The 15,061-nt window shown below is 37.3% G+C and overlaps 1 protein-coding gene across 2 annotated transcripts in view; it reads right to left on the bottom strand.

Annotated features, from left to right (window-relative positions):
- The window catches only part of DUSP16 (dual specificity phosphatase 16), a 72,119-nt gene that overhangs the window by 28,287 nt on the left and 28,771 nt on the right, over positions 1-15,061 (bottom strand). For both annotated transcript variants that reach the window (XM_016156375.2, XM_016156377.2), the window contains 2 exons: positions 8,757-9,350; positions 7,701-7,839 (listed from right to left, as the gene is read on the bottom strand). In XM_016156375.2, coding sequence (XP_016011861.1) covers positions 7,701-7,839; positions 8,757-8,984 — 367 coding nt within the window. In that variant the 5' untranslated portion in view covers positions 8,985-9,350. The remainder of the gene's footprint in view (positions 1-7,700; positions 7,840-8,756; positions 9,351-15,061) is intronic.

Below are 15,061 nucleotides of genomic sequence, written 5' to 3'. Positions count from 1 at the left end.
TTAAGTCTCACTTATTTGTAATCACCTCAGCATTTAGCATAGTGCTTGGCACATAATTAGAATTCAATAAATGTTTATTGAATCCTTCCTTGTAACAATGAATAGCTGTTGATGGACATAAGTCTTGTATATTTTTGGTGTTCAAAAGGATTTCCTGATTCCATTCAAAGCCAAAAGCTATGTTGGCATGGGTGGGGGCCCAGAATCTGCTTCCTATTCTTAGACGACAATGTCCCAGAAGACTCTCAGGGTAAGAGAGGTGGCACAGAGGAAAAAAAAGACATTTTTCTGCTACTAAAGGAAAAAAAGGTAGAATTGGTGAATGTTGCTTTGGTCATCCAAAACCAACACTAAATCCTCCTCGGTGTGCTTTTGCCATACCCAGGGAACTTTATATGAAATGTGAAGAGAAAATTTTTTGTCCCCAAGGACTCCCCAACGGTTTGAAGTCTCGTAATACCTCTATGTCTCAGGGAATCAGGAGATAATGCTATGAATCAAAAGGAAAAGCATTAGTCTAGTCTCTGGAAAGACTCTTAAGAATCAAATTTGAGTAACTCATAAACTGTCCGTGTATCATCACCATAGAACTCATTTCTCAGGCCTTTCCAATGTGAAGCTCAAAGCTTTCTCATCTACCCTGTAGGAAGCTCTCCCATAAGACCACTTTTGTGTATTCTATTCTATCAACAGTCCTCATTTTTGACCAACTGTTTAGCTTCCCCAGAGGTTTCATAGAGCAATGAGAAAACTGATACCTGTCCAATCAACCAAACACTAGAGGCCATTATATGAACATACATTCATTTCATGAGCACCTACTGTGAGTGCAAGATGATGGAGATAGTGGTGACCAAGACAGAGGCTCTCTCTGGAATTAACAGGTTAGTGGGACAAACTTGAATCAAATAATGAGAATAATTAACTAATTATGGTAGGTGGTCAAAGTATGGTAGGTGGTCAAAGTATATATAACAGAGGAAACCAACTTTGTCTGATAGCTAGGGAAGGCTTAACACCTAAGTGAGTAGGTAGAAAAGAGGAGAGGGCCTCTGTGAAGGCCCAGAGAGATTGATGCTATAGGCTTAGAACCACTGAGATAAGGCCTAATGAGATAGACTAAATGAACAAACTGAGGGCTTAACGTAGTATTAGATGAAGTTATAGAGGTAGGCAGATGAGCCACTGCAGGGCCTTGTTAGTCAGCTGAGGGCTTTAGAATTTATCCTAGGGGCACTGATGCATCTTAAACTGCAAAGTGATATAATCAGGATTACATTAAGAATATAAAATAGTGTAATGGATTGGAAGGTGACAGGACACACGGTGTGAGAAGATCAGTTCAAAGGCTCCTGGAACAATCTGAGGGAGGGATGATGTTGACTTGACTTAGCAGAAGAGGAGGAGAGCAAAGGTCATAAGAAAAATCTAGTGACTGAGAGATGACAAGCGTTGTCCCCAATTCACCAATGGCTAACAATGCCTACCACAAGAAAGTACAAATTCGCCCTGCTGGTTTAAAGGTTTGCATAATTTGATTTCATTTCCTCTTAATTCTCATTTCTCCCCTTCACAAAAAATCCACTCCAGTCTCTTGCTGTCCCCTAAAATCTATGTTCATTCCTGACATTTTTAATCATGTTTCTCTCCCTCAATTAGCATACCAAGGACCCTCCCCACCCAAATCTTACTCATCCTTTCAGGTTTGATTAAAATCCCACTTCTGTTATCAAATCTTCCCCAACTTTTGCAGACTATACCAAGTCATTCCTTATCACTATGTCACATACACTTTAGCACATTATCACGTGCTTCTGCTTCCTCCACTTCAGGTGTGTTTCCCCAAATCAGCCACTAACTTCTCAAGGGCAGGCGCAAGCCTTTTGCTTTTCTGGTATTCCACTCTCAGGAGCCCAGCCCTGTGCCAATCAGAAGACTGCCCATCAAATACTGAGAGGCTGACTGAATGAAAAGGTCTGGACCTACCAGAGCACACAGATAATATGACTGAGGCAAGAGAAAACTGATGTCACTGCTATCACCTAGGCTGCTTTTGTCTAGTTTGAACAAAAAATCAGGATGAGGAACTGAGGAACTATCTTTAGGTTGTTCTGCAGTTCATTTTTTAAAAAGACACAGCCTTAGGCATTATATCTTAGCCACTGGTAGCTGGGAAGTAATATAAACCAGCTTACCACACACTGGCAAGTAGCAATTGGAGAAAAAATGATCCAATTAGAATAACCTCATGCAAACAGAAGCTCAGAACAGAGCCAGCAAATACACAGCAACCAGTGGGCAAAACAGCACCTGTTTTTAGTCTGTTTTCAGTGGCACTCAGTCACTGTGGCTTTTTAAACACAAAATAGCCAATTCCTGAATAACTATAGTACTTTTATTAAAATCCATTAATATTACTCTCTTTTACTAACTACCACAGGATTTGAAATGGAATAATTAATAAATTTCTCTTCTCTAGACAAAAGGACAGAAGAAATCCCAAACTAGATAACAGAACTGATAACAATAGCATGTACAGCAAAACCCATAATCAGAAAGATCAGGTATTACTATACTTCCACTGGGAAGGACAGTAATTGATACCATTAAGCCAAAGCTATACGTTTATTACAGAGAACTACTGACTAAATCCAGATCCCCGTTAAACTGAAAATGTACAGAGTCAAACACATTTTTATTCACTCCTAGCTCTAACTACCCTAGCAAACCTAACTCAAAACAAAGAAATATGTTTTTGGCTTTTAACTACAGCAAACATTAAAATCTTAGCTTTATACAGAGATTAAATGTTTATAAAAGCCCTTAGCACTGTACCTAACACTTAAGTGCTTAATTAATGGTATCTTCTATCATTACTATACTTCAGCACAGAACAGAGTAGTCAGACTTTTATTTGCTGATCCCCTATGGCTAAAATAACTTAATGCTTTAAAATTTTTTTATATACAGAATATTTTTATACATTGCCCATTTCATAAAATGTGAAGTAAGAATATGACATTAAATCCACAGACTGAGAGAGAGCTACCACAAAAAGAGCCTTTCAAGATAAGCCTGATCTGAAATAGGCACTCTTGACTGCCAGTCCCGCCTCCTGATGAAATTCCAGAAGACTCTGGAATTACTGTGGATATGGGCTTTGGGCACACAGTAAGAACAGTGAGAGCTTGGGAGAGTCACTCAAGGGCTCTGTTATTTTCCTCATTTGTAAATGAAAGGGTTGAAGTCTGTGATTCAGTTATGGTTTTTTGCTGTAGGATTATCCTGTGCTTCATCACAGTATAAAAATGAGTGCAACAGAATTTAAAAACTGTTGTGGGTCCCTTCTGCTGTTACTCAGAGTTAGAACAGTAAGAAAAGAGAGGGAAATAATAAAACAGTACTTTTCATCTGTAAGGTGATCTTGATTTTTACTAAATTAACCCATTTATTTTCTTTCTCTGTTAGCACAAAATAAAAATCCAAATTCTATAGTTTTTCTCTTCTTTATTTATTTTCAATCTGGCACCCTCAGAAATGTAATAGACAAAGGCAAGGAGAATAAAGTGATATACAGTGAATAAAAGGCAAGAAACAAAATGATTTTTTAAAGAGAACTAGTTTTTTGAAGGTTAACAAGACTAAAAAAAGTTATCAATAAGTCAACATTGGCAACTCTTTGTTTTCTAACTCATGATTTTTTTTTACAGAAAGACTGATATATAGAGATTCCACATGGATTATCTAATACGATCCTCGCAATAGGATCCTCAGTTAAAAAGTCATTTTTGTGAATCAAATATGTCACATCCATTCTGTTATTCCATTCATTCGAATTCTTAAATCTTGTTTTTAAAGATGGTTGTAAGACATGTCTTTGATTGTGTTAATTATAACTGACTTTAAAATTTAAGAAAAGTGGAAAAAATTTTTTGCCATTACCTGTCCACCAATGATGATGGAGAACTTTCCAAAAGGATCTAAAGTCATTCTTTTTTAACTACGATGAGGCTGCTACTGATAATTAAACCCTTCATTCCTTGGGAAAGGTGAAACGATGCTATGATTTGGTTTGACTTAGTTATTGGAAGACTAATATCTAAACAGAACAATCAATTTACATGTAAATATACACACATAAATTATTTCAACCATTCTCAATTCATATAGATTCAAGAATTTGTATTTTCCTATGAGTGGAACTAGGTTTCTAGAGCTACTCGCTCTTTATCAAAGTTCAGTATTTAAAGATCTCCAAAATTAGCAGTTTAATTGCAGGAATATTTTTATTAAATCTTAAAATCATGTTTAAATTTACTTAAACAGACTGAAATATTTTCATAGTAAATACTTTTCCAATAGCAGCTATATGCTTGCTCTATCTGAATAAAGACACTTTGGAAGTTGTTTATATCAAAACAATCTCAAGCCCTGCTACACTTCTGGATTAGTTTCACGGCTGTTTACTACTATCATTTATATCCTAAACTAATAAATCATATGAAGTATAAATAGTATAAATCTACAAGGAAGCTAACTTATATCAAATATTTATTAAAAACTTAAGTGCTAGGCCTTGTGGGGAACACAAAGATGAACAAAAAGAGCATCAGTTGTGGAGTTAAGCTAAAAAATGAAAAAGTGACAATATAAGTTAGACGATTAAGATAAAAATGAAAGGTTTGAGACATGATAGTATATGGCTATCAAATTAATCATTTTGTTCAGAAGGCTGACTGGGCTTAGAAAAAGGGAAAATTGGCCAAGCATGGGTCAAGGTCCTGGCTGAGCAGGCCCACAATGTAGGCAGTATTGGCAAAGTTCACTGCAGAACCAGATTCAAAGTTTCAGGATAAGAAGGTTTGTAATCCAGGCTCACAGATAATCTGCTGTCAAAGCAGTTTAAAAGAACCCCTTTCATCTGCAGGGTAGAAGGTGAGTTTACCAGACTAGCCCTATCCCAAAAGCTGGACCTGGTCCATATTAATGAATTAAGCCTACTACATTTCAGTAAGATTCCCCCTTACTCCAATGTCCCCCTCCTTCAGTAAGCCTTCATTTTTTTTATGTCCACGTAACCATGTTCTACAGGTAAGTTTACGTTTCCTCATATTTGGGGGAAAGAGTTCATTATGATGCTTCTTCTATCAGCTCTTGAAGGGGGATCCTCTTGCTCCCCTTCTCTAAAGTCATTTTCCTCTGGGTAAGAGAGCCCTGCGAATGTGAATGGCTTTGAGCCACGATTTTTTACTTCCATATCTAACGACCACAGAAATCATCTCACATACCTGATGCTCTCCTCCTGAGTAATCTCAGAGTAGCTGAAAGCTTTAAATTGATGGAGAAATTACTCCAAGAAATCACTTTTTTTATTATCACATCCACATGAGGCTAACAAGCATCTCTAACTGCTGAAAACTATAGGGGTAGTTTGTAGTAAAAACTGCCTCCAATGACTTTGTAGTTTTCTGTTGTACCTGTGAGAGGCTAGTGTACTTTTCAACTGTTATTCCCCCAACCCCCACCAAGCAAAATATTTAAGAAACATTTGTGGCTATGTCCTTCTTTCTCACACCCCTGGAACATCCTAAGACCAACTGGACCTTGGCCAAAAAATAGGCTGCCAAGAATGGAGGGCCATACCTTCCCCAGCATTCTCTTCAACTTAACCCCATTTCTCTGTCTACTCTGTGGAACAGACTCACTAACCAAGGGACTTTTCAATTGGTCAGAGGCTTTCAGATGGTTGGGGAAGCTTTTAACCATACAGAACCCTCTCTTAGGTGTCAAAAGAGATCTAGCTGTTTAGAAACTTCCAAACAAGGCAATTCAGTCCCTGAAGTCACCTCCTGAGCTAAAAGAAATACAGGATTCTAGGGTGTGATGATATGGTGCTATCAATACATTCAGTATGTTTAAGCCTAAGGAAACATTTCCTCCATGAAGTGGGGATGTTGGGGTGTCCTGACTCAGTGTGTCATTCCATGTGTCCCTGGGGTTGATCTAGCTGATCAGACTGAGTTTTTTTTCTTCTTTGCCCAATAAGTGCTCCTCCCAAAGCTATACATGACTAGTAAGAACCTTCCCAGGTAACAAAGGTGTGCTCTTTGGTACAGGGGAGAAAGAGTATATGAGTAACTAAAATATCTGACCTAGAAAGTCAACATGAGCTCATTCCTCCACAGAATGTCTGCTTAGCCAAGTGTCAAGTCAGAGCACCCTCCACAGGGTAAAGTGTCTCAAACAAGAGTGAAGTGGTATAATCACTCTGCCATGAAGCACATCTTGGCATACCCACTTTAGAAAAAGCTCTAGTTGCATTAATAGGATTCCAAGGTAAAGTCCCTTATAGTGGCTACAAGAAATATGAAATGAGTTTCTCAACTCATCAACTTAGTTCAGTGGAACTCTAATAACGGTTGTTGCATTTAACAGATTAATACTCCCAGTAAAAGAACCTATTGAGAGCCAGAACCAAATACTGTAATTCTCAATTACAAAATTCTGAAAACTTCATTCTAAGGTAAAATGGCTTCACTAAGGAGGCTAATAGAGAGATCAGACAGAAGCACAGTATAAACGAAAGGTATGGCAATAGATGATTTGAAAGAAACAGGAAACTATATCCTGGTTCATTGAGAACTAAAGCAAAGGCTGATGAGAGAGAACTGGAGACATGCAAATCTTACCTAAACTGCAGTATTTGACAGTGTTCACATACCAACAACTGATTAATATTACTCTCTTAAAACTGAAATGTTTACACTTCTAACAATTGCCAATAACATCAAGTTCACTGTACCCTCCCTTGCAACAAAAGACTATTAAGGTGTGAAAATGATATTATCAATATTTTGTTTTTCTTAGATCACATTTTTTAAAGCACTCTTGCCTATCACCGTGGTGGAAGCTAACCATACACAGCAGCTTTGTGTTAAAGGTGACTGTGCATTGTCAAACTGTATTCCTGTATTCCTGAATGAAAGAGCTTTAGTAATGTCTGCAAAACAGGGGAAGCAAAGGATGAACATTCTGCTTGGGAATTCGATTAGACAGAACTACCACACTGCTCTCCTTTAAGGCAAATGTGAAATATTTAGCCTTCCTGGCAGCTTAGCATTTGCAAGTTAAGACTTATTTTCAGTTGTAAAAACAAATGAAAATACACAAGTAAATAAGTTTTAAAGTAGTCCCCCTAATTATTAGAAGACACAGTCTACACACATTCTCTCCCTTCCTCATTGTTCACAATGTCCACGAATCGTGATCTCACTGCTGGATGCTGGAGTCTGCTTTAACTGTAAATGTTTAATAAGGGTTTGACATGGGAATACTGGTCTGCTTCTTGCTACAGCAGATGGGAATTAAGAGCAGGAGCTGAGATGTAGAGCATTTGGTGTTCTTAGATCACAGGTGAATGGGAAAATGCTGGACAGAAGCAGCTGGCTTTGAGCTATCTATACAGGCATAGAGATTTACTTATGTAGCCCTTCTAACTAATTAACACCAACGGAAGAGATATTTGAGCTAAGTCAAAAATACAGTGGCCATTGTGGTAGGATAACAGTATTCAAGTTCAATAGAATAGTTACATCAATAAAAAGGTATAAACAAATCATCAAAGTTGTGATGACTGAAATGCTGCTTATTCATGGAGCTCAAATCAAATTGAGTACTTTCAGTTCTACCACAAGCCTTACCTGCAAGCAAGTGAACAGAGCTGAAGCTCTTCTCCAGTTTACCCAGAAGTACAGTGAGAAAACAGTCTGAAGACAGAGAGGCAACATCCTGGGAACTTTGATCATAAACTACAACCCTCTGATTGCAATCAATGTCGACCTAAAATGTAAATGTGAGGCTGTCAGGAAAGAAGGAAGGCGAGAAAAACAATCTCATAAACTAAAGGTGCTGAAGTGACTAACTGCTTCCTGTTTTAAATTAATAATTTGAATAAAAATGAGAGGTAATCAACACAACATACAAATGGTTTAATTGCTTGTAAAAATCAACTTTTAAAAGGTGACTTGATGTTATTTCTTGTAGATGTGTTCGAAACTCCTTGGTTTTAAATCTTTAACACTATAAAAGTGTACAGCACGTAAAACAAGCAAAATAAACGATACTTGAACCAAAGAAATATTTAAAAAATGGTTTCTACATAACAAAGAAATCAGTTGTTTAATAAAATTAAAACATAAATTCATTTTTATTCCTGAAGAAAAGAAATAGCCTTACCTACCACAGAGACATTTTGGTATCCTAGGAATAACTCCTTTAAGATAATACCCTTAAGTCTTGACCAATATTATCTTACCTTTCTATAAATTAGTTTTTACTTTTTTTCCAAGGCAATAATTTCCTTTCAGTAAATTTATAGATAATACAAAATAATGTATTAATGTTATCGCTAATATACATGCTATAACATATTAATACATAATTATCAATAATTATCAGTAACTTGTTAATAATAACTTTTTATTAGTGTTTAAATTAATAAAACAATTTTAGCAAGTCATTAATGGTAAAACAGCACTTGACCAAGTTAAAACAAGTTAACCTCTCTGTATAGTTTTGAAATATTCTTAAATGTGACAGTATGGTTAGTAAATTCTTTTAAGGTATCATAAGGTACCAAAGCTTAAAAAGCAACCAAACTTCCTCAAATTATTTTCTCCTTTTAAAAAATGAGGCTTCATTTAAAATTATTCCCAGTGTGCCCATTTATTTCAAAAGGAAAAAAATAAAATATTTACCTTATGTTTTGCTGAATGCTGGATGAGTTCTGTAATTAACACTTTGTCCTGTTGCAACCTTCGCTTCATAAGCTTGGAACAGTTGATATTAATGGCTTCCAAAATGTGGGAGGTATTGTATTCCACAAATGGCCGGCTATCAATTAGCAGCACTTTTTCCGTTCCACTTTCCAGCAGAGCCACCAACCTCTCAGTAACAATTTGAGTTTCAATCATCTCATGGGCCATGACAACAATAAGTCCTCTTTTCCTACCTCCTCCTTTAATTTGCCACGATGATGTAATGGTGGTGTGCTCAAAGGCTCAGCCACTCCATTGTACTAAAAATGTATGAGGTCAGCCTGGTGGTGACTGGCAAAAGGAGAGTTAAACCCATTTTCAGCAAGAGCCCTCCAAGTGAATGTCTCGTTTTCTTTTCCGTTGATGTGCTCTTGCAAAGGACTCCTTCCACAAAGCAGCCCCTCACATTTGATTCATAAAGAGATGACTGGAATAACCATTTCACAACAAAAGATGCTTTGGGGCAGCCAGTGCATTACATCATTCTTTACCTTTGCTCCCTCGCTCCAACAGCTTGACACTGGACTGAAAAGCCTACACGAAGAGAGAAAGACAGACAGAAAACAAAACATGGGGTCAAAAACAGAAAGAGCATCAGATTAGAGAGAGTGTATGATTCATAATATTTACTCCATTAATTTAATTCCATACTTGATGCACTGTTTCATTTGAACAAACAAACAAAAAGGACAATAATGGCTTCAGAAAAGCATACAAATGATAATTCAGTTTTACCTCAAAATATAAAAACTCAAAGAAAACAAGACATTCATGAATTATAATCACCGGAGGCCCAGAACTAAATGAGTTATATAGCATGTTAATTTCATGCTATAGATAAAAAGCTGCTTGAAGTATTATTATGCCAAATGGGTTTCCTCTATTTTCTTTATTTCTTAAAAATAACACAAAGAATAATAGCCTAAGACCACAGTAGCAACCCCCTATTATTAGGACAATAAAAAATCTTTTCTGATGATTTGAGAATTACTATAATGGTAGGAGTGAGTGAGCACGCACGTGCACGCAAACAATGCAAGGTGCAAACAGCACACACTCCTTTAAATTGCCCTTAGGAAAGGGAAAAGAGGCAGAAAAATGGAAGTTTCTATAAATTTCTGCTGTCTTTTAAGGAAGAGGAGGAACAAAAATGGCTGATATTGATAAGGCCTATGCTGTACCCAGCTCCATCCAAAGCAGTTTCAGTTATGACCCTGGCCAGTCTCCCCACACTTTCACTCCTGAGAATTCCCTGACCCATCGTACAGGCATACTCCTCACTTTCTTGTGGTTCATTCTTAAAGGAATGACTGATTTCTGCTTTAAAAAAAATCTCACAACTTAACTTGGAATTCCAAATGAACAACCTACACGTACTGAGCCCTTTGTACTGGACCCAGTGCTACTCTGTGCTTGACAAACTCGTAATTAACACTAGAGTTTAGTGCTCATAGCTGGGATCTCACCCTGACCTTTAATATTCTCAGATTCCTATTTCCCCTGGTCCATCTCTGCTCATATAAAATCTTCTACCACATAAAACTAAATGTCAATGTTGGCATTCAACTTCTAGAGAATAAACTATTTGACGGCAGAGGTTTTATGCTATACTTCCTTCCTCCAGAGTGCTTCGTACATAAAATACTCAATTTATGCTGTTTTAAGTAAAATCTTCCTTGTTCCAAAAACAAATTAAAGATACTGAATACATATCTGATCAACTGATTTCAGATCAGGATGGTAGAGCCCTCAAACATCACTGAGTCCTACTTCTTAATTTTAGACTTACAAGTTAGAAACTGAAGCATGGAGAAGAAGTAGCAGGACAGAAAGAGAAGTGGCTTGCCATTTACATGTTATGTAACTCTGAATCACAGTTTCCTCATCTATAAAATGTAGGTATAACACTGGCCTTGCTCCTCATAAAGCTTGTTTTGAGGACAAAATTATCAAAGTTCTTTAAAGTGAGTAAGTAAAAAAAGCAAAAACATATCATATAGAAAAGGGAGGGAAAAGGTGAACAGAGCCCTGCATCTGGAATCTAAAAGATACCACTCAGAAGGTAAAAACAGAAGCAATTCCATCCTCCTATAGTCTAACTTTGACCAAACTTTATACAGAGGCGGACACACACGGTTAGAATGCTCCTCAGAATCATCTCATTCACTCCCATATTTCACAAATTAGCTCCATAGAATACATTATTTGTTCATTTCTTGTCTTCATTATATTACTGGATTTATTTTTAGTATAGCTTAATGGCAGTGAGGTACAAAAGTCACCTCTATCTTCAACTGAAGAAACAACAGCAGAAAAATAGTCCTAGTCAATCAACTAACACACTTGCAAAGCCCCTGTCAAAGATATAGCACTGAATCAAATCCGGATTGTTCAGTGACACAGTTCATAGCAATGTAAGGTCCTGTACTCAGATCGTCTTATTCCTAAACAAGGGCTCTTACTACTGGGTTACCTTGTTTTCCCCAAGTACCCGTTCCCATAAAGAAACTAGACTGAGAAAGAATGACGTGACTTATCCATGAGGGTGCCCAGGTGGCATATAAAGTGGAAATCAGAGAACAAGAGCAAGTTGACTCCAACAATGGCCCCGAGTCTCCGAGTCTGATTGGCTCAACACAGTGATAAAATCCGGATGGGACAAAGCAGTTATCTGGGTTAGCAGATCATGAGACAAAGAGAGGGAGAAGACAGCAAACATGCAAAAGTTGAATTAGAAAGTTCTCATCTTTGCTTCCCTTCAGCCAAATCTCATAAGCCCAAGTCACTGAAACCAAAGATAGGGTAGGGCAAATCATTTTACTGGGCAAAAAATGGTCATTCTTATCCAGAAAACCAGAGTCGGTAGTTCCAGATACAAAAAACCCTCTTTCCCTGAGCAAGCAAAGGTCTGGTCAACGTGACCCTAATATGAGGATGTAATTGAAGCAAAGGTGTGAAAGTGAAATGAAGATAAAGTTACACTCTTTTACCTTGTACCAAGGCCAGTTGGAGCCCTCCTATTACATCTTTATGCTCAACATCTGATTTTTTTTGTTGTTCCCAAATGAATTATGTGAGAGGCAGAGCCCTGCCAAGGGGGTATGGAGGGCGGGTAACAATATCCTAAATCCTTGTTTATTTACAGCTAGAGAATTCTGGTTAAGCCCTCATCCTGGGCTACAACTTTTAATTTAGAAATTTATCTGCATTCACTGTTCATGTTTCCAAGATCAGGGACATGTCTGTGACAGTTTTGTTTTCAAAATCTTTTGCATGAGGTAGGATTTAAAAGATGACAAGAGGATATTTTATTGTTGGCAAAACCACTAAGCTAGACCTTACCCCTAAATGTTTGCAAGAAGCCCAAAAAAAAAAAAAAAAATCTTAGACTGAACTATAAAGGCCCAAGTACATATAATAAAACCCAGGGCAAGCCTGTTTTGCTATCTATCTATTTATTTAGTCAATTTTTAACTAATTTCTTTTCCATTTTTAATAGGTAATATATTCACATGACTCAAAAATGCATAAAAATACATACTATGAATACGTAGTTTATTATATACCTGTTATACTCCAATAAAGCTGTTAAAAATTACCATTTCAAAATTCCAATAAATATGTTTAAATGAAAAAAAAATACACTGAAAATCCTTCTCTCACCCTTGCCCATCACTTGCCCAGGTCCTTCCCCAGCCCTCCAACTGGAAACCACTACTAATGGTTTCTTCTGATTTCTTCCAATGACATTTTTTAAGTTAATACAAAATAAAACACAAATGTATATTCTTTTCCTTCTTTTTTCAACTATTTATACTATATATACACTGTTGTACATCTAGCCTTTTCTTTCACTTAAAATACTCCAATTTGAATGTGATACAATTTCTATATATAAATGGGTCTTTTGCGCATGCGCTACTGGAAATCTAAATAAAACCTATAGAAATACTTAACCTTAAAAGACAAGTTCCCCTTTCTCCTAGCTGTTTAACCGAAGGCCTAAAAGCTGAAAAATATTTCATAATAGTGTGGTTGAAGGGTCAGCATATTATTTTATAGCATCCTAATGAGAGAGCATTACTATAACTACTCTGACTTAAGAGAAATTTAAAATGTAACAGTGTACATTCTTGGATGTGTGAAACTTTCTTTTAAAGGATACCCTGCTGCAACTGTGGCTGTTTCCATACAAAGTGAAGGTGCTACTATGAGTTCCCAGAGGGAAAGGGACATCTATATGATGGTCTTGGGACTACTGAAGGTGAAGAAGCCACTGGAGTTATGGTGTAAAGCTGCCTGCTAGAGGCTGAAGGAGGACTTGCTGGTGGCTCTACTGGCCTTCAGCTGTGTCACTCTGCTGCTGATCCTGCTCCTGCTGCCCCTGATGAAGGTGCTCAAAACCTTCCAGCTGTGCTGCCCTCTTGGCTGACTAGGAAACATGGTGGTGGGGGTGGGGGGTGGGAGGGCCTGGCCCACCTGATGCCCAAGAAGTGGGGCTAGAGGCCAGAGGCTAGGGCAGCAGGAATACTCTTCTGAGACTGTGGGCTTTCTCAGTCTACCACCAAGAAAATGTGGGAGGCAGCCCACCCTTCAAAAGACTAAATAACTCTTTTCTATACATACAATAAAGCTTTTTTATTTCTCTAAAACAAAAACCTAAGTAAACTATTACTTATCATATTGAAGACTAGTAACCTTTAACCAGGGCCACGAAATAAATATTTGCAAAGTATCCTCTTTCAAATAAAGGTTTTAAAGGACTTTACTTATGAAGGTTTAGAGATAGGCTGAGGTAACATTTTAGTATAACAAAATGACTATACAGAGAACAAAATAGGAAAATTCCCTAAAGGAATGTCAATTTGGTATATTTTACATTTTGGTAAACAATTTATGTTTTAAATTTTATAACATTTAATGTTAGCACGAGTTGCGTAAGAACCTCCTCCTTTTAAAAGTTTTTCTGTATAATTTACTTTGTTTTACATTCCATTCAGTTACCTATGGAAATGTATCTATAACTTTATAATGGTAATTGGTGGAGTTTTATTTACTGAAATTCACTTTCAAAGAATATGGAATAAAGTGTACTACTGAATTAGTTTTATTAGAGAACCACAAGTTAACATTATTTTAATGATAAGGTGAACAAGTGGAGTCTATTTTGATTGAAAAAAAACAATATAAAGTCCTACTGTAAAAAAACCAGTATCTGCCATTTGGGTAATTAGCTAAGAGGGAAAATGTTTTGTTTTGATTTTCTTCAGTACTTGAAGCTTTTGAAGCTAATGCCCAACCAGAAACCTTTAAAAATACTGAGGTTATTTTTAAATGATTCTATTAAGCATCTCTCTCCTCTTCTCAAATGAGGCATTAGTCTTTTCAACTTATCAGACAGAATCCTGGCTTCTAGGTCAGTCATACTGGCATTGTGTATATTCTACCAAAAAAAAAAACTTTGCCCATATGCCATTGGTTAACCCTGACAGAAATTCTGAGGTATGATATTTGGTAAAATATATTCAATATAAAAACAAAAACAAACAAAAACCACCCTCACCAAAGCCAAGAGGACTATATGAGCTTCACATTTTTTTCTGGCTGCTTATTAAAGTCTTTAATATCTCCTTACCCCAAAATAGAGGACACATACTCTGACAAGTGGTGGTAACAATGGGCCAGACTGCTTGAAGCACAACTGCCTGGATAGTTCTAGACATGGAGATAACACTGGATAGCACCGTAAAATCCAGCCACCTCTCACCAACTTATAGAACTATTGAGAGAACCCACTCTTATTAGAAGCTTGGGTTGTTTACACACATCTCAAGGATCCACAGATAAAGGCAGGAAGAGCAGCCATCCTTCAAAGATTAAAATGAATGCCTTTGCTTCAGATACAGGCTAGCCAAGGCAGAGTGCAGATCTGTGAGAAACCTTCACCGAGTTTCTGCTAAGGAAGAGCACTGCACTCTTGGGACTGGCTCAACTGCAATCACCATCTTTCCTTCTTAGCACTGCCTCCTGTTCACGTTCACCTGTTTCACCAGCTTCCCCTTCCTTATTCCACCTGAACAATCCTCCTCAAGGCTTCCCTCCTTCCTCTCCCCTTTCCTTCTACCAAACTGTGTATCTACGCTAGACATACCTCTTGCCCCGCCCCCCACAACGCTCTCACTTACTCCTCTACATTTATGCTTCCTCCTGGCACCCTGCCTACAAACTGAAGATTCTACCCTAGA

The sequence above is a fragment of the Rousettus aegyptiacus genome, unplaced genomic scaffold, assembly GCF_014176215.1.
Source record: "Rousettus aegyptiacus isolate mRouAeg1 unplaced genomic scaffold, mRouAeg1.p scaffold_m13_p_2, whole genome shotgun sequence".
Taxonomy (NCBI): domain Eukaryota; kingdom Metazoa; phylum Chordata; class Mammalia; order Chiroptera; family Pteropodidae; genus Rousettus; species Rousettus aegyptiacus.
This window is presented reverse-complemented; position numbering and strand designations above follow the sequence as displayed.